This window comes from Oryzias melastigma, linkage group LG21 (genome assembly GCF_002922805.2).
Source record: "Oryzias melastigma strain HK-1 linkage group LG21, ASM292280v2, whole genome shotgun sequence".
In the NCBI taxonomy this organism is placed as follows: domain Eukaryota; kingdom Metazoa; phylum Chordata; class Actinopteri; order Beloniformes; family Adrianichthyidae; genus Oryzias; species Oryzias melastigma.
This window is the reverse complement of record NC_050532.1, coordinates 21,913,811-21,941,576: the sequence shown is the minus strand read 5'-3', so window position 1 is coordinate 21,941,576 and position 27,766 is coordinate 21,913,811. Positions and strand designations below refer to the sequence as shown.

The following is a 27,766-nucleotide window of genomic DNA, read 5'->3' as shown; positions in this document are numbered from 1 at the left end:
CTTCCAGGTATGTCGCCTACATGTCTGAACGTGCACGACTAATTAAAGGGGAACAAAGATCCGCTATCCACCATCTATTACTACATCTGTCAATACCAAGGGAAGTAGTTGTAAACCGTCTTTCATGAAAAAGCAGAATTTTGTTTAATTGTTTTGGCTGATTTGTGTTCTAAACTCTCATACAATGAAAACTTCGAGGAAAAAATATTTTAATGCTGTTTTCAAGCAAATTTGTCAAAAACTGAAGAATACTGATTATAAAGGGTCTATGATAATATCTAAACAAGAGAATGGCATTGGTTATTAACATCTATAAACTATGCAGTTCTATAGGAAAATGTCTAAGTCCCACTCCAATCATTTTTTGTTCCATTCTAAAAGCGTTCCCAGCTGTATTTTATTTAATTATGATATTTTCAGCAAAAATAATAATTTACAAAATGTATGTCATTTTCTTGGACTAGTTTCTACAGAGCAGCAGTTTAAATTCACTTCTAAGCTGTGGGTGGGCTGCTGGAGGAGAGTAAGCCAGTCCTCATTACCCATCATCCTTTTGTTTATTTTGGAGCTATTATTGAGCCACATCTCAGAGGAGGAAAACAAAGACTTCGTGCATCTTTTGATCAGCAAGTGCATGCTTCAGCAGGAGTGGGGGGTTTGTATTGACAAGGTACTGTCTTTTTAAAAGGCCATTTTTTTATCGTTTGCATTCACCACAAAACACGCAGAAACGCACATTAAATCTGAATTTTCTGTATCATGAGAAAACGTCTACAATGCATGTTGAAACACAATGCTTCAGTTTAACAGTCAAATGTGCGTGTAGTGCTGCAGGACATCTGCGAGGAGAACAGACGTACTTAGCAGTCAGCCATGTGATAGATAGGAGGAGGGGCGGATGAGACCTCGCCACGATGCATGAGCTCAGACTATGGAGCGGTTTGGAGTAACAGCATCGAGCCGAAGACCCAAAGAAAGAAAAACACGAGCGTGTTCTTCTGCAGGACCTTTCTGCGTCATTTTGAAGATGTTTTTGTTGACCGCTTCTTATCTGGAGACGAAACACGTCGAAGGTTCGTGTCCGTCTGTTTCGCCCTTTACGGGCTTCCATAGGGACAATTACGATACGAAAACAAAGAGATGCTATCTCGTTTTATATATAACGAGGTGTTTTTGTTCTCTGCAAAAGTCATATTAACAACATTCTAATTTCCAGAACAAATGTATGCAAATTCGCTGTTCTAGCCATCTGGTTGAGCTGCTACGTCATGACTGTAAAGAAAAGAGTTATTATATAATGATAATAATCACTCTGTAACTATACGAGGACAAAAACAGAAGGGATGTTACAAATCTATTTTTAAAAATGCATTTATTTATTTTATTAGGAACCAAATGTGCCGCAGATTGAGCACTTTGTTAAATGAAGCGGAATTCCTCCTTAAAGGGGATTTTTAGACTGTAGATATTAAAATAACCTTACTTCTTTAAGTATAATATTTTCCATAGTATATTTAAGTATAGACAAGTATATTATCCCAAGTAAAATATACTGGCAGTTTACTAACAATTATACTTCTTGTGAGTATTTTGCCCCGCTTATAGTTTATAAAAAGTACACTTAGAAGTACACTATACCTAAATGAAACTTTCAGGTATATAAGTGTGTATAAACTTTACGGAGAACTTCATTATACACTGATGAAATGAAGGATTTGAATTGCAACCAATGAAAATGATGTAAGCTCCTCCCACTGGTGAAGAAGGGGGATTTGGTTCTGAAGAAGGTACTTTCCTCGGTATATTGATAGAGCTGATATCCGCTCATCAGTGATGACCAAAAACGGATTACAAAGGCACCAAAACAACGGCTCCAGGCACCACCTAGGATAGTGGCCCAAAACATAGCAAACTAAAAACAGCAGCATCTACAAATAAATGTAGATTAACACAAATACAAAAGAAAAAAACAAATAAGTGATGCTTGGAATTTATTTTAATATGCTCAGGGAAATTGGCCCTATTAACAATATAAACAATATGAAAATACAGACTTAATTTTATGTGGAGCCTATTTGCAAACACAATAGAGTACCGTTACACTTACCTAAATGTAATCTCATTTTCAACATGTTTAAAAACAGTCATGGGAGTCTTTTAATGAGTTAAGAAGGGGAGGGTGTCTGTTTACTGCCTCATTCCTACGATAACCTTTGTGCTATCCAAGGCATGCTTCATTTAAAGTGGAGTCATCTGATCCCCACAAGACAGCATGTTAAATCTATTTTTTCAAGGATTTTTTTTTCACTAAGAATATTTTCCTCTGTTATTTCTCTGTTAAAAAAGCAAAATATCTGCTTTTCAAAGTGTTTGGAGGGCTGTATTGGAGTGCAGAAGAAATTTAGTGACGCACTGAATTGATTCACGCCACAGAGAATTAATAGGTAGAAAATCTATTTAAAAAAACACAATAATGCATTAAAGCCACAAGCCACCCTCCATTAACTCCCTTTTACCTACTCTGATTGGTTGAGCATGCTGCTTTAGGCCCCTCATCCTCTGCTACTTTTAGCCTGGTCAGAGCTGCACGTGACAATTTTGTAACCACTTTTTTTTTTTTTAAGTTTTGCTTTTCTGTTGGTTTGAGCTCGAGAGCAACCATTTTATGCTTTAGTTGCCTAGGGTGATAATCAGGTCTTTGTCATTTTCTGAAGAAGTTGCAAAACTAAACTTTTATATTTCCTCGGAAGCTGACGTTTTTGTTTTTGTTTTCCCAGGCATATTCCAAATAATTTCATATCATACATCAGAATGTTCAGCTTAAGCCAGCAATTCATTTATTATATTTTTACAATTTCACTTTTGGGAGCCCACCATCTTAATACCGTTCAAAATGTACAGCTTTTAGTCCCAACATTTTGTCCCTTGTTGCTCGAGAAGTTAGGAAGTGATAGATCTAAAGGAAAATCCAAGATAGCAGATTCTTCTCGAAGTTAAAGAGCAACAAAACGTCAATTGTGGTTGTAGACTTAAGCTGGTGACAAGTGTGAAATTTTGTGAAGATCGCTCAAATAAAACATTTACTTTGCCATATCGTGCAAAGAAGGGAAAATCTGTAAATTTCGCAGTTTGTCCTGTGGCCATCCTATGATAATTTCAAAAGTTTCTCTGGATTTCTTTTTAAGATTAAATTCTCTGACAGCACTTACACAAATGATTGAAGCGTATCTGTTAAATTGAAGTGTTTCCCGTTTTAAAACACAAGCACACATCACCGTAGAAAAAGTATTGATTTGTTTGAGCCAGACTTTAACCTTGATGTCAGAGTAAAAGCCTCATCTATTTTAGTGCAATCTTGACACAAACCAAAAGTTCAACACAAGCATTAAATGCTCTTGAAATTACTTACTCTACATCTCTACTCTTGTTTTTTTGGCTGTTTTCTTAAGGATTACATAACCACAGCTGCCTGCATAGCTGCTTCTGGGCCAACATCCTCTTCAAATGATTGATTTGGACGATATTTATGGCCGAACATCATAAACAACAATCATCATAATATCCGCCAGAGTTTGACCATGGTTAAAGTTATGAATAATAAACTGATCAGTTATTTCGGTGTTCCACATTTTCTCTGACAAACTGTTTTGTTTCCTGTAGATTGTAGAAACAGGAAGAAGTATATTGTAGAGGATTGATTTGGGCCTGGGTGGCTGTTGGGGCTCTACTAATGTTCTGTGTTCCGAAGCTCAGTAAACGGACCAGGCAGAGACGCTTGTCCGTCCTGGGTTCTGTCATTCATCCTATTATTGGGAGTTTGTACTTATAAGGTTCAGTTATTGACTAAAGGAGGGAAATGGGGGGGTGGAGGGGAGTGGTGGTAGTTGCACAGCTTTGGTTTTAGCGTACAGTTTACCACAAAATATAAAAGACCTAAAATGTATTATGTATCGTGTCTCGGTGTGCTTAAATATCCTTTGTCGAAATAACGAAATTTATTATCTTGTGATACTGACATCTATTATCTTGATATCACTAGAAAAAACATGTTTTCTCACGATAACAAGATACTAGATGTCGTTATCAAGAGAAAACAGACAAAAAAAAGGAAGTTTGGTCATTCTTGGCTTCCGTATGTCTCAAGATTGTTTAAGTAAGAGACACGTTCCCTCAGTCAAAAACCAGTTCAATAGTCCAATTCTTTACTTTATTTTATAGAATAGAAATACTTGATTCATCCCAGTCTGGGAAATTTGGCTGTTGCAGCAAATAGACATTATTTACAGAAGATAAAAAAAATGAATACCAGAAAACAAAGTGTGCTGTGCGGAATATTAAAAGAAGTGTGCAATTTAAGACATTAATGACCATAAGTCATGACAACAGTCAGTTGTTGAATTATCTTTTCATTGTGATTAGGTGTTATATACTCTTATTGTATACGGAAGAAATGATTTCTTGTAGCGGTCCCTAGAACATTGGAGTTGTCTGAGCCTCTTGGAAAAGGCGCTCCGTTGTTTGTCTAGAACTGGGTGATCTGGGTTATCCATGATGGATAACAGCTTGCCGAGGGTCCTCCTTATAACCTCAGTGACTCCTGAAGGGAACATTTTCCAATATTTTCAGAGACAAGATATCTGCACGACAAGATAAAGAAAAAAACAACAACTCACAAAAATGAGTTAATGCATTGAAAGACCCAATTGAAAATGTTGTTTTTGGTGTTTTTAACATGGTCTTGTTGCATTTTTCTTATGATGGTGGACATATATGGAGAAAATTAAGACTGAAATGACATATCTGAGTATTTCTTTACTCAAATCATTTTGAATCAGGAGTAGACCAAAAAATGCAGTTTGAAAAAGATCTTAATTGTTATGTAGAAAATCTGCTTGGCAGTCGAGACGCTCTCTGCTACGCTTCATTCTGATCCATCCACTTCCTGATGAATAGATCGATCCATGAAGGTTTTTATTTTTTTTCTCCAAGTTGGCATGTGGCTCAAAACTTTACGGCTAGATGGCGTTGATATTTCTCACCATTTTTGTTGCACCAGTAAAGTTAGGCTTGGGTCGTGAGGGGCTGCAAACTAGCGGAGAGATTGTAAACCAAAGGATGATGGGAAATGAGGGAAGGCTTACTATCCCCAAACAGTCCCACCCACAACTTACAGGCAATTTTTATGTGAACTACTGCTGCTCTGCAGAAAACTATGTCCTAGAAAACCGCACAGGTTTTTTGATTTTGGATAAAAAGGGAATAATCATAATTGAAAGACGAATGGAATACTGTTATAATAGATACAAAGATGATTGGATTGGGAATTCAAAGAGTTTCCAAAACTGAGCAATGGTTTGTGTTCGTGCGTGTTGTTTATTTGTTGACTGTAGCTTTGATGATTGTAACTTGTGTCTCCCTGGGCTTTTTGATTGATGGATTTCCTCCAAGGTCTATAATTATTGTAAGTGAACCTTGGTTCTGAGTTCTTTTGCAAGTGAACTCTGGTGAAGTTTAGTAACAGTGTGAATGCAAACCGTCTACCTCTCAATGTAAACATAAAGCTATGGACAGATTTTTGTACAGAAGCATTAAAGTCGTGTTTTATTCTGTTTACAGCTGGAGATGTGGTTGCGATGCTTGGATCTTTCGCCATCTTACCCTGTCAAACGAGCACAAGTGATCGTCTGTCCCAGATCACATGGCAGAAAACGATCAAAGGAAAAGCACCGGATGATGTTTTCCTGACAATTCAGCCCGTAATTGGACTGAAGTATAGTAATGGAAAAGATTTCAGATTTGAATTTATTGGGAATTTCAATAACAAAAATGGAACCTTGAAATTGTCTAATGTTACACTGAAGGATGAAGGAAGCTACACATGCATCTTCAGCTTATTCCCAAGTGGAACGCAAAACAAAGTTTCAAAACTTGGAATACTTGGTAAGATCTGATTATTTTTCATGTTGTTGCTGTTTTTATTGAGACATCTTGAATTTTGATTTTCATTGGTTTTCTTTCAGTGCCCCCAAATACAAATCTGATGTCTTATACACCCATTGAGGGAAATGAGGAGGTTCCTCTTGCAACCTGCACAGCTGCTGCTTCCAAACCTAAGGCAGAGGTGAAATGGATCATAGGTTCTCTGGAAGGAAAAGTTCGAGAAGAATTCAATGAAACTCAGCATGCTAATGGGACGACCACCACACGGAGTACGCTGGTTGGAAAACCTGGGAGAGAGATGAATGGTCAATTGGTGAAGTGTGTCATCTCAAGTGAGACAGTAAAAGAAGAAATCCTGGAAACCATCATCCAGGTCCTCTGTAAGTATCTTCAAACTTTCTCTAAAGCAAATGTCTCCTTGTGATTTTCATATTTAAACAAAAATTTGCAAAGATTATTCTCCTCTGTGGACTTCCTGTGTCTGTTTGGTAATTCTTAATTTCTTTACTGCATTTGAATTTACTCAGAAAGGTTGTTTTTGGTTGTTGGGACAATGTTCAGTATCAGTTTCTAAACAGAACTTTGCTGAAATGGTTCTCAAGGGTTGTCAGGAAAACACATGAACAGTGATTGGTCAGGCCACAGATTGTGCTAAAGCAGGTTGTCTGAGTGGATATTCAGTTAAAACCCTCGTGCTCTCTTATGGGGTCCAGATGACCCCACTTTTAATGTAAACAAGCCTAGGAGAGCGGAAGGGTTGCACAAAGCATTTAATGTTGTTTGAGAGAAGATTGAGGGTGATGAAGAGGAATACAGACACTTACTTGGTGCTTTCTTTTGTCGCAATGACCAATTTAAAAGTTAGCGCTGCGCTAACCGGACGTTCCATTTTTCTTTGGACAGCGGTTAAAAAAATGGTACAGTTCAGTATGGCTAAATGGTTCCATTTTATCATGGAAAAGCTCAAAATACTAGACTGGACCATACCACTGAGTGGAAATGAGGCTTTTAAAACATTTCAAAGTTCAGGTGAGCTTTCACTCTCACCAAACCAAATTGATTTTCCAAAACACATTGGTAGGAATTAAACCTGCCAGTATAAATGTGCTCATTGACTGTTGCTTATGATTGACTCTATTGATTTATTGACTGTAGTTCTTAGAATGATAAAATATGGTAAAAAAATTGTGCTTTTTCACTTTGAGGGATAGCAGAGTTGCATCATTCATTTTTTTTTTTTTTTGTGGGCTGTTTATCTTTACCAGAAACATGAGAGTGACGGTTTTGTTCAATTGCAAAACTTTTCAGAGGAAATATTTGTGCAACGAAACCATGTTCTTAAGTAGTAAAAAAAGTGATGTAAATTTACCATCAAAGTGCTTTCAGAAAGGCTCGACAGCCCAGTTTAAACTTCACGAGATCTCAAAATTGGTCCTTTTAAAGTATCAGACTAATCTTTAGTCTTTCAACATCATGTGACTTTGGGGGCAGACTTTAACTCAGAGGCCTCACAGCCAGAGGAAAAAGCTCAAAATGTTCAAGAATGTAGTCTGATATGAAACACACGAGGATATTCTTTATTGACCAAAGGAAGTAAAGAGCTCTATTGTGCGACCCAACCTAGAAGGAGAAGTCAATGGAAATAAAATACTCGTTTGTGCTTTTGTAGTATAAAGGGTAAACATTTTATATCTAACATCACCACACAGAAGTGCTTTGTTTCTTCTCTTTTAGCTTTTTTATGTAGATTTTTTTGGGGATAACTTTACTGTAATTGTATTTTCTTTTCTTCTCAAAAATGCATTTTATTTCTCATTACAAATTAAAATGTTTCCAAAACATATTTTTGTCATCTCATAAACCCTTTTTTTTTGCAGACTCGCCTGAAAAGGTCCACATTATTGAACGATCCAAACTCTCTTTGGAGTGTATGTCAGAGGCAAACCCAAATGCCACACTTATCTGGAGCAGGTACAGTCTTTTCAAACCTCCTCATGTTTTAAAAGGCTGATAAGTTTATCAGCCAGACTCAGCAGCTGCACCGTTAACTGCCAAAGCAGGCGCCTTAGAAAGAAGTCAAACATTCTTACCCCATTGGGAGTCTTTTTACTTTATTCAAGTTTTGTTATATTGTTTGCATTTTGAGTGTGTTCTTAATAACTGTATGCCACTCCTGGGTTAAATCTAACTTTTGGCCACTTCACAGATTGATAAACTGGTCTTTGAATTTGATCGACAACATTTTTTCCACTCTAAGGAATGAGAGAGTGGACAACTTCCTGCATGGGTGTTACTTTTGCAGCTCAATACACCAGTGATCAATGGGGAATGCAGCTGAGTTTGTCGATTCCAGCTGCCTGTGGAAGATGAAGAAGACCTATAGGTATTTGGATGTAGTTATTAGGGATCTCTGAAAATTGGGAGCGGATGTTTGCTTCGAATCTCCTTACAAAAGGTGAGCTGTTGGACTTTTGTGGAACGACATACAGGCAGTTAAGACTCGAGGCCTCAGTTTCCCAAGAGTGCAGAACGTTTGCAGTCTTTGAAATTGTAAGGAAAATGGATGACAAATGGGAGAAACTTTCTGTGTGGATTTAAGGACACTAAAAAACTAATTTCGTAAGATTTTTGGACCAAAATTAAATTAGACCCCTCCAATGATGCAACTGGTAGACTGTATCATTGGTAATGCTGCAATACCCTTGGTGCTCCCAAAGACTTCTCTGTTCAAGTGGGATAAAAGGCAGTCTGGGACAATCTGGGATAGAGGTAGAGCAGACTTTGTGTTTAAGTGTCCTTGGGCAAGACGCTGAACCCCGCATTGCTCTTGGTGGCTATAGGTTGGCGCCAGTCATCAGCGTGTGAATAGGCCTGTGACTATTAAGCACTTTGGGCCTTCAAGGAAGGCAGTAAATTCCTAATTTATTACATACCATTTGGTTGCTCAGGTATCTTGTCTTTGGTTTCATTGAACACTCCAAGAGTTCAACAATACCCTACTCCCCCTCCACTTTGCTATTGATGTGTTTGTCTTTGCTATTCCTGTCTCCTTTCCTTCCATTTGTTACAATCCTCTTTTTCCGTCAAGTAATTTCCTTGCACCTGAATTTTACAACAAAGAGAAATTCTACACCATTCTATTCATGCTTGAAACCCCATTTGTGCCCATTTATTTTCAGGAATCTCACCTTTTTGTTTTAGCTTATGTGTGTATTCTTTGTGGATTCAGGAGCTTGTTTTGATGAGTGCTGTAGATTTTGCTGCATGTTCACCGGCTTATTTCTCATGAGATGAGGAGCTCCTCAGTCATCAAAGCTTCATTAAAGTCCCACTTCAAGCATCTGTTGATGTTTTGCAAAGGTGTCCAAATCCAGGGCCTCGAGGGACGCCTGCTGGTTTTCTAGCAAAAAAAAAACCCTGCCCCATCTGCTGTTGTTTACTTAGATCAAGAATTTTTAGCCAATAAGAAGCTTCAGTGGCAGGTTGTTTGGAAAAGCCCCTTGAGTCCTGGATTTGAACACCCCTGATGTATTGTAAAAGCATTCCCTGTGTTTTTTTAATTACAATTATGTTTCTTTTTAGCTAAAGTTTCTTTAAAAAACCTGCATTGTTTTGTATGTCATAGTTTCTGCAGAGCAGCAGTTCATCAGAAATTTGCCTTTGAGTTGTGGGCAGAACTGTTGTTGCAGAATAAACCTGTGCTGATTTCCCACCATCCCTTTGTTTTTACGCACTCTCCCACTAGCTTATAGCTCCTCACAACCGCAAGCTAACATAACAACAGAAATGGTGATCAATATTGGAGCCAGTTCTGAGCCAGATGGCCGCTTGGATGACGAAAACCAAAGCGTACATGGATCTATTCATCTTCAAATGGATGCATCAGAATGGAGCGGAGCAGGGAGCTTGAAACCTGCCAATAATAGTTTGTACGTAACAACTACAAGTTTTGTCAAACATTTTTTCTGTCTTCTCCGGATTCACATCAATATTTTTTTTTTAAATACTTTGGAATGTAGTTTTAATCTTAATTTTCTTTTGCCTTCTATGTCCCCCTTTTACAAAATTCAAGTATATCATAAGAAACACAAACAATATAATAAATCCCAGATGATGGATGAACATCCCGGACGAGCCCCCAATTTATATTACGCCCACTTTTTATCTAGAGGATTGAGAAGAATGACTTAAAAATAAACTTGTTCCTAATTTTAAACAACAAAAACACCCCAAAAGACTGGCTCTGCCAACACAGATTAATTTGTTTACAAAATACCAAATAACAATAACTGAAAGAGCTGATGCAAAATGGCTTTAGGGTAAAATAAAGGCCAAAATAAACACAACCCCCACCCATCTTATCACAGAAATCTTACCTGTAAAAGGAAAAACAATGATAACCGCTAACCTCCCTAAACTAACAAAAAAACCCAAAAGAAAATTAATGGGAAAGAAAATGGTAGTTCACCCTACAGCTTCACTTTAGAAGGAACAAATGACCAAACAAATAGAAAGCTACACAAAGTGAACCTCTACACAAAACACCACAAAGCACACTAGTCTGCTCAACACAAATCAGAATCAGAATCAGAATCAGAATGGAGAAGAGGGCCTGGATGAGCTGAAGACAGGCTGCATCAGAGCTCCCTTCTCGCAGGCTGGAGTGTCCACACAGCTCTTTTAAAGGCTGCCTCCACCAGCCTTTCGTCCAATAGGAGCCACAATTTTTCAGCACTGCACCTGAAACTGATCAGAGAAAGACAAACAAAGATCCACCAAACACACAGATGTCCCTCTCTGATACAAAAATGATAGCACAAAAATAAGAACAAAAACAAAACTAATGCAGCCACATCCGTAACATCTGCTATCATGAGAAAATTGCCACCAGAACATGTTAAAAACACCAAAAACACCCTTATTTAAGGTCCGTTGAGTATTTATTTTTCTTTTATTTCCCGTATTTACCTGAAGCATCATATTTCTTCAGTTAGTTTGTTTTGTTTTCTCTGACCACAATGGAGCAGATGGTAGAACACATTAGGGTCTAGCAGCTACAATTCTGGATCACTACAATGCAGGTGCTAGACAACCATCTGCCTTTGTTGACTAGAGCCACATCTGACAAGAGATTGGGGTTTTTGTTTGCACACATTGTATAATTATCCCAAAGCCTGTGGTTCAAACTTGGCACGGCTGGGGGGCAGGCAATAAATTATCCTTTTTGTCATAAATGATTTATTATAGCCAACATGTGGTTGCTCAGTACAAAACCCTTCACTCGTAAACCCAATATTATTTAAAAATACATTATTTTCTGGATATTTTGGTAAAATAACATCTTTCATATTTATGTTCTTTGATGTTTTAATTTCGATACTTAGTCCTGAACAAAGACAATTAAAAGGAAGATCAAATTTACATAATTTTTCAAATTGTTGTTTATTTTTAATGCAATTTAATCAATTTGGTAAAGACATGGCCGCAACAGCAATGCTCTTTGTTCTTCTGTGGCTTTTGAATGAACACATTTTATCTCTACTGCCCCCTATAGATGGAAGTTAGAAAAATAATTACTGATTTACCCATTCTGCAACGGTTTAATTTTTTTATTTGGGGGTTTGAAATAGCCTTAATTAATGGCAACTGCTTTACTTTTTTAAATAAACATAATTTATCAATGTTTTATTAAAGAGTTTTAAAGCACCCACTCATTTAATCTCTGGTATATTCATTTGTATTTTTAGCAGTTACAACTACAACTGGTCCAAAACTCAGCAACTCGCAAATTCTCTAGTTTCTCAGGAGGAGCCTTCCGCTTTCAAGCAAGAGCACAATAACAAGCTCTGTTGATGGGCACATGATGATGTCATGCACATTATAGACAAAACGTTCTACACGATAGTCTAAATAATCAGAATCGTCTGCTGACAAAGGACAAACAAAATCTTGTGACTACTGAGCTATACAGCCTCTTCTTTTATTTTCTTCTGACATCAGATTACTTGCTTTACACAGCATACATTCATATTTTCGCTCTTTGGTTTGTGGTTTTAAATTTGTTTATCGTCTCAGAAACTTATTTTTAAAACTGGGACTAAAATGCCTGAAAGAACAACATCTGCTGTCCTGTCTACTCTGACCTAATGTTTGACAAAAATACTTTTATAATTGAATATGATTTTTTATTATGTTTGGAAGAATTTAGAATTCATTCATTTTTTTCTGTAAAGTGAGTTAAAATGACCTGAATTGGAATATAGCAGTCTTTTCTAAAATCTGCCTGTTTGGACGTTTCTTACTATCTTTGCTTAGAGCTGTGAGCCATCATCAATCAAAGACTAACCCCAACCAGTTTTGGATCTATTGTTAAGTCATCTTTTGATGATGATTATGCTGTTTTTAAGGATACAGTTTCTCCAGAGCAGCAGGAGTTCATCAGAAATTTGTTTCCGAGTTGTGGGCGTGACTCAACATTACAGCTGTTAAAGTCAGATATATTTACATTGATCTCAACATTTGTTGTATCAATGTCACAAGAATCTATAGACCATTAGTTTTTAATGCTATCTTTAACTTTACCAACACGGTTTAGCCAGAACCCAGTGTCTGTTCACCAAAAAAGGTTGCTCACTTCGACACAAACAGCTGCTCTCACAAGTGTTTGGTGGGTTGAACCCAGGACAGCTGGCAATCCATTTCAACTACCACTTAAAGCCCTGGAAGGAATACCTGGGTAAGGCAGACTTAAATAAAAATAGTCCCTTGGCATCCTAGGAGGCATGTTCTGACGGATGAAGGTCTTTAAACAAATTCCTAAAAGATACGTTAAAATCCTTCTCAGTCATTTTTGTTGCTTCTTATTACAGCCACAGCATTTTTCATTAAAGCGTTTAGCTTGTTCACCAAAATCCACAGTATATTGTTTTTATCAAACAGAAGAACAAATATATAAAAAATGTTTAAGTTAAGCAGCCAAAAAAGGAATAAAACAGGTGAAATAAAAAAAGCTGCAATATTGTCATGAAAGATGAATTTCTGATTATTTAACAGACAACAAAGTTTATCTGTATGTATTTTATATACACTACTGTTCAAAAGTTTGAGGTTACCCAGTCAGTTTTTTGCTTTCCATTTCACTTTTATTGACCAAATGGGTTGTTTAATGAGCAGAAAATGTGTTCAAGACATTGACATGATTAGAAATAATGATATTTATTTGAATGATCTTCAAACTTTTACTTTTTGTCAAAGAATCTTCCATTTTCAGCAAATACAACATTGCAGACCTTTTGGTAATCTAGCTGATAGTTTGTTTAGGTTATCTGGAGAAATTCTTTCACAAGCCCCTCCCACAAGTTGGATTGGCTTGAAAGCCCAATGGGGTAACGGATCTGGTGGCAGTTCAGCCACCCTACTACTGATACAATGTACAATTTAAAGGTGTGGTTTGAATCATCGCCCTTTTGTCATAAGAAATTGGCTCCAATTAAGCGCTATCCACATGTGTTACGGCATTCTCCTGGACATCTCCCGCGTTGGTTAATGAGGAAAAAGAGCAAGCAAAAATAGGTTAAAATGACCTCTTTCATAAGGGATTGGATCCAATATTGCACAGAGCTCTGGTTGATGATGGCTTAAGTGCTGCGACCACACTATGTCAGCACAGGGGTTTATATACACAACAGGGTGTGTGTCCTGGTCACCAAACACACAAAGAAACACCTCATCATACAACTGGTCAAACAACTACCCTCCCAGTCTCTAGATCAGAGACAGATACACAAAGTTGTTATCCTATGATGCTTATACTTTATCCTGTCTGACTGATCTCTTTATCTATTTATACTTTAGGTCTATCGATGTAATCCTCCAGTAATTCTCTCAGTAGTCTTTCAGTAGAATTACGAGTCATCTTACAGTGAAATCTCGCCTCCGTATCCTGTCTCTGGTCCCATCCACATTATATGTTTCCCGACACACCCTAGCAAATAGTAAATTAGTTATATATAACCTTCCTTTATTAAATTCGCTTTCACCCTGAACAAATCTCCCACCTTACCAGTAACAAAGCATCTGCAGACAATCACGTTACCCCCATCTTGCTTGACAGATGGCGGATAAATCTTTTTCTAGTTGAGGACTTGTGAGGCATCTATTTCTCAAACTGGATGCTCTAATGTTTATATCTAATTGCTAAGTTGTGAAGCGGGGCTTCCAACTTCTTTTTCTTACTCTGGTTAGAGCCTGTTTGTGCTGTTCTCTAAAGTGACTAGTTCACACTGTTGAAAGAAATTGTCTTGTAATTTCTCACATGGAATAGCCTTAATTTCTAAGAACAATAATAAACTGTCAAGTTTCACATTAAGTTATCTTTTTCCGGCCATCTTGAGCATTCAATCTGGAGTGTCTGGTGCAGATACTAAACCTACTCAAAGAAAGATCAGTTTTATAGTTTCTCTAACCAGCCAAACTGTTTTCAGCTTTGCTATCATGATTGCACAGGGGTTTTCCTCTGACACAATGCTTTGTACCATTAGAACAATGGGGTAAGACTGTGACTCTTCTCAAGGGCATTTATTTTCATCCAACTTTGGTTACACTTCGTGCCTTCGCTTTCGTTACGCCGTGAAAACTATGAACAAAGTGTTATAAAACATTTCAATAAATAAAAACTCAATAAAACAATACAAAGTAATACAAACAAAAGGTACAATAAATACCTAGTTTCCGCTTGTCAAGAAAAGAGTCTCTTTGAGTCCAAAGCATCGTGTCAGCTGCTCTTTCTTTCAGCATGAACTTCTTTATGAACAAAAAACTGCGGCCAACATCAAAAGCTCAAAGTAATAATAATAATCACATGGCTCTGAGCATGCTTCAACCAAAATTCACTGTACAGTCACAAAAAATAAATCAAATTACAAGTTTTACAAATTTCAAAACCCATGAAAAACAATAAAATATATAAATATATAATTTTAACCTGCACTTACAAAGAGGAAATGGGCCTCTGGTCACCTTTGTAGATAATGTACCAAGAAACAGACATTTGCTGCTACAATAGTTTTTTTTTTTGACATTTACCACTTTAATGATGAATATAATAATCGTAATTGACAAAAGTAGTGCTTTCATTGAAAAGTAGGAATTTTCTTTGAAAAAAAGTGTGTATATGTGTGTGTGTGTGTGTGTGTAAGACAGAGAGAGAGCAAAGATCCTGTGGGACTTCCACATACAGATGGACAGGATGGTAATGGCAAACCAACAGTGGCGCCTCCAGAAATTTTTCCTGGTTCAAAGAACGTAAAGCAGTTTTACGTCGCAAAACCACGAGACAAAGTTTATTTATGAAGAATGTAGAGGAGGAGAAATGCCATGATAGACATTTCTCTATCCCCCACACTATTTATGTCGTCATATCGCCCAGCACTAATTGTGTCTACATTTTATGCTACTAATGTGCCTAGATGAATACTTTTAACAATGTGAGTTGTATTTTGTTTTATTTTTCAATTAGACAAGAATCACCATGGACTATGAGAGGAACCCAAGTGGAAGAGTGAGATAAAGAAGGTTGAGGATTTGAAGTACCTCGGGTCAACAGTCAGGCGTGAAAGAAGAGCTTCAGCTGAAATGAAAGGAAAGGTGTGCAAAACTGTGGAGAGAGCAGCCATGTTGTTTAGCCTAGAGATAGTGAAGAAAAGACAGGAAACAGAGCTGGAGGTAGCAGAGATGAAGATGCTGAGGTTCTCTTTGGGAGAGACTCGGATGGATCAGGAATGAATACATCAGAGGGCCAGGGAAGAGTTTTAGACAAAAAAAAAATGATCAAGGCTTGATGTTTCACTCTCTTTGTCTTTCCATCATACTTGGTTCATGATTTATTACTGCTGCTAGGCACTCGGCGCCACCCAGCCGTGTGTGAGCTTAGCTCAGAGACTCAGAGAGTAACTGGAGAAAGTTTAGAAGGTGAAAGTGACAGTGGTTCCTGTGGTAATTGGAGCACTTGGGGCTGTAACCTCTAAACTGGAGGATCGTGTTGCACACTTAGAGGAAGACCGGACAAATGTGGGTTTTGTTTTAAGTTTTGCCTTTAGTGAAAAGCTGGAACATGAACACAACACACACTCTGTCTCGCCGTCTCGTCGATGTTTCATTCAATGGCTGGCCAGGTTAAACTGAGCTTTTTACATTTATCAACAAAATACATCAATAATTCTCCATTTGATATCCCTGTGACCATGACTAACTACATATTCAGAACTCCATATCCACCACAATAACCCGTTCGTATGTTAGCTTTAGCTGCTAAGTGCTAGCGATGTAGCTAATTACATGAAAACATCACAAACGAACAGCGACATAAAAAATACAGACAACGGCCAACTTCCTGTATTATCTTCCCTCTTGTGGTTCATTTTACTTCATCTATTTCATCTCTTTTCTGTAGCTTACCTGGAACATGAACACAGCACACATTAAACCTCCATCTCGTCTCATCGATGTTTCATTCAATGGCAGGCTAAGTTAAACTTATCTCCCCTGCCCTGCTTAATCTAGGGAAACTGCCTCTTGTGGCGAGACAGAAAATTACTCTCTGAATGCTGAGTGTTGTGTTTTAAGTGTTGGAGAATCACTAATAAAAAAAAAACATAAAGATAAGCATAACATTATGGAACAGAGGGGGGTAGCCTAATTAATTTGTCCATATTTATTCCTTTACCCTACAATCGGCTACAGCAGATCCCTGGAAACACCTCAGACATCTCTGTCCAGAAAAGTGCAGCACTAGGAACAGCTAAGATACTGCGCAGGACCCTCCAGCTTCCAGACCTCTGGTACTAGACCCACCCGTGGAGGCTGAGAGGGGTGTTTTTTTTTTCTTCACTAATGGGTGTTTATAAATAAAAGTCAAAGGACCAGACTATTGGGCACCACTCTTGGGTTTTTAAAAGTCTAATCTGAGGAAATGCGGTGTTTTTCTGCAGCTGCTGTAAAGCTCAGGAAGGGAGTACTTACAAGGAAGAGATGGGGATCAGTCTATGATAATATTTACTCAAACAAAAAAAAAAATACTTATTTACAGAGAACTCTCAATTTACTGTGCAAATTTAGGTGTTCAACATTTTTTTTTTCCAAGGAAGCAACACACAAAAAAAAGTAAAAGTAAAACGAGACCAAAAATTAAACAAACTTACAAAGATATTTTTACCTTTGGACTACATTTGGAAATGCTGCTAACAGATGGACTGACAAACAGTTTGATAAATGGAGAGAGAGATTATTTGTTCATTCTAATTACAAATGTATGAGTGCATGCACCGTGTCTTTGTGTTGGAAAGCAGGCGTGTATGTGTATGTACACTCTCGTTTGTTGTTAGTATTACATGTGGGTTTTTGTAAATATGGGTATGCAAAGAAACAGATCACATGGAGAGGAGTGGAGTATTCAAAACTGGTACTCAACCATAACTAAAAAATAGTCATCCAAAAAATTACAAAGGAGCAGCTACAAAAAAGTATATAGTCTCACTTCTGTCTTTGACAATTATTGAAGAAAACTTTTATCATTTACTAAATATATTTTCATACAAATAATTTATTTCAATAAGAATAAGTGACTGGCAAGTACTTTTTTGCCTCTCTGTCATTGATGCAAATTATAAAAGTAAATAAACAAATACAGGCAAAATGTGACTGAGTAGACGTATTAGTTTATCACTGGAAATCTCTCTAAATGAAAGTAAAGAGTATGGAGCAGAAATACTCTTGGGTACACTTTGAATCCAATTTTACTGAAATAAATGTAACTGCCAACCTCTAGTTGTGGTTATTTGTCTGTGCGTGGATGGTAGAGAGTGTGAGGTTGCGCACAAAAGCATTTATTCTTCCGTTCCTATCAACTTTTTTTGATTGCTGCCTTCCTCTTTTCCCTTAAATCTAAAATAACTGTCAGTTGTGAACTTCCTGTCGAGGTTTTTGGCACATTTGCTGATAACTGTAGCCTGGATTCAACCCACCGTTTGGCAATTGCTACACACCATTTCAAAGAAGAAAAGGGGAAGAATAAAATACTCTGCAGTGGGGTAATGATTCAGTCAAATAATGAACACATTTCTTTATTTTTTTTCTAGCATTTTTTCTTTCGTCAAGTCTTCTTTTAGGTGACACCTTCTAATGACTTTTATTTATTTATTTTTTAATCAATTTTGTTTTTCGGCCAAATCAAAATGTGAGGTTAGCACCAACAACCCAGAAGCAGGAAGGTCAGAATCCTCAGAGGTTTTATTATTCCAACACGTGATACACAATCATGAGAATATGAGGGCCCGCTAAAGAGCTCAGACACAAGTACTAGTTAAAACCTGCTGCACTGAACCGGGACAAATGGCTGTATACTAGAACTGGACTGAGTAACCCTCCTTCCTCTGGCCCTATAGAACCCTATACTTCTATACCCTAGACTTCTATTGAGAATCAAACAGCTGTTACTCATTCTATTGGTCTGAATAACCATTCTCGCTCTGATACATTTTTTTAAGGTTTTTTTTTTTCTAAACTGGCCAATAAGGTGCTTTAAAAAAGCATGTGGCGCCAGTTGCTCTCCGCTCTCCACAGCGTTCAAAACTTTCAATTGACAAATTAACAACTGGGGGCGGCCGTGGTGCAGCGGTACGGCGGTCGACTCCTGATCGGAAGATTTCTGGTTCGATCCCCCCCATGCCTGCCCATGCGTCGAAGTGTCCTTGGGCAAGACATCTAACCCTGAATTGCCTCTGGTGGAAGGTTGGCGCCAGTGTTCGGGAGCGGAGCCACCACCAGTGTGTGAATGGGTCTGTGACTGTGAAGCGCTTTGAGCCCTCGAAGGAGGGCAGAAAGCGCTATGCAAGTATACGCCATTTACCATTTAACCATAGCCGGAAGCTGAAGTAGGGTATCTATACTAGAAGATCCGTAATCCGACTCAGGTGTTTTTTCTAGGGGAAGAGCGTGAACTTTCTTCAAACTTTGGTTGAGGACTTCAGGTTCATGATGCTCTGGCGCCATCTTGTGGCTAGGTCCTCTTGCCCGAGCCTGCTCTTAAGTGGTAGGGTTTCAACAAGCTCACTCTTCATAGAAACGATGACTCAGACTGATTTGGACCAAACGCTGCTAACAGACATCTGGCTCCAACGTGGAGTCATTCATGCTTTAAAAAAATACGTCATGTTGTTGGAGCTGGAAATGAGCAGTTTTCTGTGGGTGTACTGTTGTCACACTCACTCAGTCCAATTCTCATGTAAAGTCAATGACTGGGAACCAGATGCTATCTGCCAAAAAAAACAAAAAAAAACCTGTGACACAAAGTCTAACCCGACTACTGATGGGTGAAGGCAGGATTCACCCTGGACAGGTCTCCAGTCTGTCGCAGGGCAGATGTAACTTATAAATATGTTTTTCATCTCTTTCAGATCTGGTCAGCCTCTGCCTCCATCAGTTCAAGTTGTGGGTGCAACGTTGCAGTTTCCAAGCCAGAGCAATGACTTGTCCGGCCTTTATCAGTGTGAAGCCAAAAATCCATATGGAAGCAAACACACATACCTTTTAGTCCATTTCTCTACAGGTGAGTTATGCTGTGAGTTTGTCTTTAGTTTCATGTATTTTTATAAAATACAGCAATACTCTATAAATGGTAATCTGAAGAAGAGACAAGAAACACAGCAGGTCTTGAAGAATCCTGGGAGTTCCCCTGAAGACTTCTTGTAATTTGTGCTTTCTCTACAAAGGAGCCATAGACTCAACACCTTTTCTGTTTACTCTGTGTCATTGACTTGATAAAAGAACCAGACTGACTAACACCCCCGCCCCCCTTGACATTCCAACAAAATAAGTACCCGCTGGCTAGCCAAAATTCCATAGACTTCAACTGAGAAATAAAGTTAAAGTTAAAGTCCCACTGTTTGTCACGCACCTAAGTGTGTGAAATTTGTTCTCCGCATTTGACCCATCCCCTGGGGGAGCGGTGAGCTGAAGACACAGCCGCGCTCGGGAACCATTTGGTGGTTTAACCCCCCAGTCCAACCCCTTAATGCTGAGTGTCAAGCAGGGAGGCACTGGGTCCCATTTTTAGAGTCTTTGGTATGACTCGGCCGGGATTTGAACCCACAACCTTATAATCTTAGGACGGACACTCTTCCACAAGGCCACCAAGCTGGTTTAAAGAGCTCATAAAGAGTTCATAAAGAGCTATTACTCAGTCATTCCATTGTTAGAATAACCATTTTTGCTCTAATACCTAATTCTGTTTTTGCCGTTATATATTTATCATGGCAAGTTATAAACTGACCAATCAGATGCCTCAATAATAGCATGTGATGCCCGCTGGCTCCACCTCAAACATTCAAAACGTTTGCTTGACAGATTCTATTGAGCCCGCTTTCAGTAAAAGAGGTGTGGACTATTATTCTTTGGCTGCAGTGTCACGTTATCTGAGCTCACCAGCGCCCTCTGCCTTGCGGCATGCGTACTGCCTGTCTCACCTTGTGTATTAAAAGAGCATTTTTAGTGAATCAAAAGACAAACTGATTCACAAACTAGCACAGATGTAATAAGACAGATGGAAAGAAATAAAAAAAAATCATGTAATAAAAATAAAGCATCTTTTATGATGATTGAAAGACCGAAACAGTACAGTGCATGTGACGGTTGCAGGTTCTGTCAGTGTGTGCGCACACGCAGCTGCCCCTTGTGTAATTGAAAAGGAAACCTTTAAATTGGCTACTTTTTGTAACCAAATAAACGTTGAAAATCCATACTAAAAAAAGTAGTAAAAACAATAGACATATCTAAAAAATAATATTTGATTTTTATTTTTAATAATAAAAAAGTTTTTTTATTTTGTATAATTTCTGTATTTTTTTAGCCCCGCCTCCCCTGACTGGACATCACCGTTTTTCAGTACAACCAGATTTTCAGATAGAGCTACATGTTAATCTTAGTTATAACTTATATAACAAACAGTATTTTCTTTGGGATTCCATTTAAAATGTTTAACTCCTTAAGCTGTAGTGTGAATTTTCTCACCTTAGAAAACATATTTACAAGTAAATTATTTTTTTCAATGGATAGATGTGTCTTTTATTTATTTAAAATCAAGTATTTATTTGTGGTCATTGTTTTCTTTCAAATTTGAATTATTCTACAGAAATTTGACTGGTTTTATGAAAAAAAACTTTAAAAATAATATTCCAACTGGGCATTACTCCACATGAGAAACCAAGTTCAGTTTGTTTGGTGACAACAGTTTTATGAGCATTCCTGCTCACTCCTTTCCTGTATTTTGTTTTCTTACAGGAAACTGCACGGTTGCCTGGGTCCTCACTGGTCTCCTGACTTTCCCGATTATCGTTTTAGGGGGGGTGTATTTTTATAAATCTAGAAAACTTCAAAGGTACCATATCCACCAGTTACTTTATAGTTATATAATTTCAAAATCACAAACTGAATAAAAACTTTTTCTTTGCTTTATTTTACAAAGTTTTTGGCCACGTCTTCAGGGTGAGACGCAACGAGATGCAACAAGAGACTACTCAGCGGCACAGCCGGAAGGAGAAGAGGTAATAAGGAAGCCATGTTAACGAAAATATATTTTTTAAAAAACAGATAAAATATGGATATAAAGTTGTATGAACAAAAATAAACAGACATAATGAATAAGCAAATCATTACAAACCAAGACAACATTTGTTGTTTAGGCACCAGGAAGAAGAGGTAAAAAAGCAAAAACCACAATAAGCAAAGCATTATAGTGCTCAGTCTGGTTGTGTATAAGTGATTTGTACACCTGGCATTAAGCAGTGATCGTACTCACAGACTGATAAATAATTGCAGGGAGAAGGTCAGATGACCAGGAGCTGCATGATGGCGTAGCAGTTAGGAATTTGCATGTTCTCTCCAAGCATGAGGGGGTTTCAAAAACATGCTTCATGCGCAGGTTGACCAATGATTCTAAATTGTCGCTTAGTTGCGGATGTGAGACAGGCTGGCAACCTGTCCAGGGTGCACCTCACCTTCATCCTACAGTAGCTGGGATAGGCTCCAGCAGCCTCTGTAACCACAAAAGGGGTTCAATTGGTTCTGAAAATGGATATATGGGAGACAGATGCCCATAAAGCTCAAGTGGATCCCACCAGCATGCATGGTTACCAGAGCTTGTCATTGAAACCAGGTTACATTTAGTTGTCATGCACCGAGGTGTGAAATTTGTTCTCCTCATTCGACTGGAACCCCCCAATCCTGAGTGTTTAGCAGAAAGGCTTTGGTATGACTCAGCCTGGATTTGAACTCCTTCAAAGTCCACTCTACCACAAGCCCACTGAGTTTGTGGACCAAATCCTTCCTGCTTTTTTTTTAGGCTTCTAAATCTCTCACAGTTGAAGTCTACCTTTTCATCAAAGGCAGAGTTCAGACTTCTCTCCTGTTTTCAGTTGGACAGCTTCCTGAATGAGTGACTGACTAATGCTTTTTTGCCTCACTGTAGCAGTAAGTGCCTGAATGTCTTATTAAAGCACTTTTACCCTCTTGGGCATTTTTGCAGCCTTTTATTTTGTTGTTCTGCCTCTTCAAGTTTTCAGTTTTTAACATGTATGTGTGGCATTTTTCTTATCAAAGAGAGCAAATGTATTAAGCTTTTGCATTTCCGAGTATTTCTCCTTTTAAATTGCTGTCAATCAAACTGTCACAGAAAAACTCTGTTTGAATTAATCAACCTCGTCACGAGGGCGCTGGAAAAACCACCAGACTCTACGGAGCTTCTTGATCTGACCACTGAAATGCGAACGGCGGCTCATTTGACAGCAGCTGCACATTATAAATCCACAAAGCTCCTCACTTCCTCATCCGAGCTTCATCCATCTCAAAACGATACTGCTGTAGCAGCGGCGATGATCTACCCTAGCGAGACACAGCGCTACTATAATCAGACAGGGAGGGGGGCGTGTGTGTGTGCGTCCGTGAAGGAGCAGGTCCACTCAGCTCCAAAAGCCACGCCCCCCTCAGAGTATATTTTTCAGGCTGAGGCTTCAGATCAACATGAAAAATGGCTTTTTAAGACATTTAGGTTGTGGGATTTTGGTTAAAAATTTCTAAATTTATTTCCAATTATATTATAAAATATTCTTCTCTTTTACCTTTTAAGGTGATGCTACATTTCTACAGTCCTAGATTAAATGGTAAACTTTAAATAAGTGACATACCACGTAAAGAGTTTAAACTCAACATCAAAAGGAAACCAATAGTCTGAAATAGCTCTGAGGCAGCCTAGATTCAACCCAGTTTCCACAGTCTGCATGTATGGCTGACATTTATGGTGCTTGAAAAAGATTCTTAAACAGATTTAAACACAAAATACTTGTAACTGAAATGCAGTTAACACAAGGACAAACATAATCTTTGGTCCATGTTGTCAAAATTTAACTTTTTATTCTATTTGTTTATAAACAAATGGTTATGGTTTTGTTTAGGAAAAAGTTGATGTTTGTGCTTTTTAAAATTTTATTTTAGCAAAGAAAATCCCTTTCTTCCTTTGGTGTAAACATTTTTACAAAATCAGTATTTTTACTCTTTTAACTTTTATTTTTTTATGGCGAGTTCACTGGCTTCTTATCACAAGCATTTCGTTGTTGTGTTGGCATGTGTTGATATTGCATATGACAAACAAAGCTTCATTTCATTTCAGTATTTACCTGTGAATTATTGTTTTGCTTGATTTTGTGACAATTCTCCTTGATTTGTCTTACAATTGATCTGTTTGTCTTCTTTAGAGACCTCCTGAAACGGTGGAACTTAGATTCTCTGACTAATGATGTCCATCTGGTGCGATTGTGGAATTTGATTTTGAAGAGAGACCTCAAAGGGACATTTTGTGTTCCCACGGAAGCAAAATCTGATACTACTTGAATAAAGGCAATTCTGCCTTTGGCTTGGCTGCACGCTCACTGAATACACGCAGTGAGGACTCCAAACACCAGAGGAGGATGTTGATGGACTTTTTTGCTTCGCGCAGGTAAAAGGTCGTAAGCTCTGGTATTCAAATGAAAAAAGAAAGGGATGGATGTGTTCACAAAGTCCTATTCCTTCTTCTTTTAGTTCACAGCTTTTACAAACAACAATTAGTTTTTACTCTGTCATTTCGTATTTTGAACGTGTGAGCAGAGGTTGGGGTGCGCGCAACAACGCACTGGAGAAGTGACAGGTAGTCATGTAACCTTTAAGTCCCAAATCAGCAGACTTGCACTCACTTTTGCCTCATTTGGCAAGAATTTTCATTTATGGATAATAATTTATAAAGTAACATCATTTACAAGTAGTATAAATTCTAATTAAAATTGGTGTAAAAAAAAAGTCATCTCTAAAATGTACATTTAACATCTTCTGATCCTCACCCAGACTACAGCATAGCAGCACTAAACTAAACATGAAGGAATCAACAGACACAGAACCTCACGGAAACATGTTGGATCAGCCCAGCTTATTGATTATAATTGATCCCAATTGGTCCCAAGCCCGGATAAATACAGAGGGATCTATGTGGAATCTGACGTAAAATCGTTGCCAAACCAAATTTGCAAATCAGATATTCATACCGGTTGGGTCAAGGCCCAGGTTAACAACGACCACCATCGTGCCGTTCATTGACATTGTTATTAATATATACTTGGGTAATATATTTTATTAATAGCATAATTTAGAAATTGATTCAAATTCTCAATGAGTTGTGTGCTGACCAACTCCGTGCAGGATTGGAGATAAATCCAACTCAGAGCATTTTACAATAAAGTCCCCCTCCGATGAGAATCATGTTTTTTGAGTTTTTAACACGTATGTGTGGCATTTTTCTTCTGAAAGAGAAAAAATCTAATAAGAAATCATTTCGTGTTTGCATTTCCGAGTATTTCTCCTTTTAAGTCGCTGTCACTCAAAGTCCCCGAGAAAATCTGTTTGAATTCCTGAAACTTTCATACGTCACAGTAGCTAATGTAGCTGTAGAGGCCGGAGAAGATAATATAACGCCCCACTTCTGTGCCGTGAAGGATTGTAATTCAGTGAAAGGCCATACTGATGTTAGCTTTTATTATTTTGTAATTAAAATACTTGTCCACTCCCATGCAGTGAAGCCGCAGGTTGTTTTTCAGTTGGCCTCACGTATTTAAAATGAAACTGAAAGTAAAATCCCATCAGCTGTCACAAATAAGATGTCCGTCCGCGTTTGATCTAATCCGCGGAGGAACGCCGAGCAGCGGCGGGCCGCGACGTGCAGCCGCGAGCAGTGGCGGGCCGCGTTGTGCAGCCCAGAGCAGCTATAGAGGAGCGGCGCTGCAACAGCATCTCCGCTAAGGATCCACCAGGTGGTTTAACCGGACACCAGAACCGTTCTTCTGAACGTTACCCTTCATCTGCATCTAAAAACGTCACCACTGGCTTTATGCATTTACTAAATGCCACGCGATTAGACCCTCTCTGTATTATGGGATTTCATTAGATTTCTAGTTCAAATGAATTCAACAATCAGTATTTGCTAGCATGAAGTCAGTGATGAACCCCAGATAGTGCTGCTGCTGCAATGCAGCCTAAATGTTAATTTTTTATTTGTATTTTTATTTCTTCATGGACTTATCAAAGTCTGTGTCTGGCTAGCACTCCTTGCGAGATAAGGGGTGGGGTTACGCAGCGTAGCACCATAAGCCACGCCCACACAGAGATTTTTTGAAAAGAAGGCTTCAGATCAACAGGAAAAATGGCTTTTTAGACAAAGACTTATTCGAGATGTGGAATTTTTGTTAAGAACTTCACAGTCCTAATGTACTCTATGCAGCTGTGTGACGTATTTCCGGTTTTGAATAAGACTGCTTACTCTCTTCCGGCTGTGGCTACCTATATGCGTGGACTTGGCAAATCTCTGCTCTAGCCGCATGACAGCTAACATAACAGGACTTCATTAAATACTGCAACGTTTAGCTTCGGATTTAAATAAGATACATGAAGCAATGCAGCGATCTGCATCTTGCCTGTACCTATAACGTGTCGCCAACATGAATGTCCATCAGTTTTAGAGCTAGTCGCACATAAACGTGCTAAAAACATTAGCATTAGCAAGTTACCATCGAAGTTTCCTATGTAGGGCAACAAATACAACTTAAAATCTTTTTGCATTTTTATTTTGGGGTATTTTACTAGAAAAACAAACGATGCGTGTAACATAATTTATAGTGACTCTTGTTAGCTCCAAAAGACATATTTTAAAGTCCAAATACTCCACATGAACAACAGCCCACGACTGAGCCCAATGACTGAGCAGTCAAAGGCTGAATGTAGAAGTAGGTCGTGCATATAGTCCATTAAAACCCCACTGGGAACATTTAAAGAAAATAAAAAAAAATGTTGTAGGGTGAGTTTAGCTAATTATCTATGTTCTAGAACTTTTATTGTGTCTCTCCATTTCAAAACGCTTGATTTTTTTTTTGTAAAACACAAAATGTAGGAGCTTGAAAAGTTCATTTTATCAGACAAAACTTTTTTTTTTTTAATACTCTTTTCTCTTCATGCTTCCTGATCACAGAGGCCCTTAATGACTCTTAACAGAGCTAGTTTGTCTATTTTTAACTTGACCCAAACAGAAAAGTGTGCCAGTCTTGTTAAGATGGTGTCATTTCAGAGCCAAAAAAAATAAGTTCAAATGAAGAACATGAATAGATGCCTTCTGTGTGACAGCTGTGTTTTTGCAGAGTTTAAATGTTAAACAAATAGTCATTCTCAACAGAATCTGCTGTTTACACCAAAAACCAAGGACTTACTCACCAGTGTAACTGTCAACATGATGGCTGGGTTTTCCACAGGAACCTTGGTCTTTTTTAATCTTAATCTGCTTGATCTTGATTGGACATCCTGCTTAGCAGCTGAACAAGCAGACAGGAACTGAGGGGGGTTTTTTGGCCAAAGAACTAAGTTATAGACTTGAAAAGAAAAAAAGTGTTAGTCTGATCTTTTTATATTTATTTATTTATTTCATGCATTCTTTTTGTGTTATTTTACTTTTTAACTTTACATTAGACAAAAAAAAGAAACAGCTTCCTTCCTCTGCCTGCTGCTTTTTGTTTGATTGTTGAGCAAACGCGAGCTTTGATCGTTAATGTGTGGCGAGAGGTCATGGGTAGCATCACTGAGAAGAGCATGTGAGCTCTGGCATGTGATAATCGAGAATTTGGCAATATGAATATATTTGTATGCAATCCGGCTATTTGTTTGTCCAAAAACACAGTATTGCAACTCAAAATAAGCATAGAAAATCTGGTCAAAATGTGCACGTATAAGAACACGTTCGGTAAAAAGTTGGAATCATGTTTCTTTTACAGAGCTGCCTTATATGTGACTTTTTAGTTAACTTAAATGATGTTTTTTGATTGTTTTTAATTTACTTTTTTTACACATTACATTTACCCACATGAAACTTTCTTTACATTTGTTACATGAATAAATACCCTTCAAAAATGTAAAGAATTTGAGAGCTTTAAAATCTTGATGATACACTAAATTTCCCCCCATTTTTTATTATTCTGTAATTTAAATATGCTCTAGAATCATTGCATTTCTCATCTGCTGTACTTGTTTTGTCCCCTCTATGTATTTTGTTTTCTTCATATACTGTGTGTGTTATGTAAACCTTTCAAATAAAGGTTAAAAAAAAAAAAAAACGTCTCGCCCTTGTATGTTTATGCGTTTGAGCAGGAAGCAGAAAAAAACTCAATGATGTGTGTGATTATTAACATTCATGCAAACTTGCGATAGGTAC

At 37.9% G+C, this 27,766-nt stretch overlaps 1 protein-coding gene across 1 annotated transcript; it reads left to right on the top strand.

Annotated features, from left to right (window-relative positions):
• The first annotated feature begins 848 nt into the window (after window positions 1-848).
• LOC112154736 (nectin-4) lies at window positions 849-27,668 on the top strand. Its single transcript, XM_024285873.2, has 8 exons — window positions 849-1,073; window positions 5,617-5,940; window positions 6,021-6,320; window positions 7,818-7,911; window positions 19,392-19,543; window positions 21,274-21,370; window positions 21,458-21,536; window positions 23,742-27,668. The coding sequence occupies exons 1-8, from the start codon at window positions 932-934 to the stop codon at window positions 23,778-23,780; spliced, it is 1,227 nt and encodes a 408-aa protein (XP_024141641.1). The 5' UTR covers window positions 849-931; the 3' UTR covers window positions 23,781-27,668.
• Window positions 27,669-27,766: the final 98 nt, after the last annotated feature.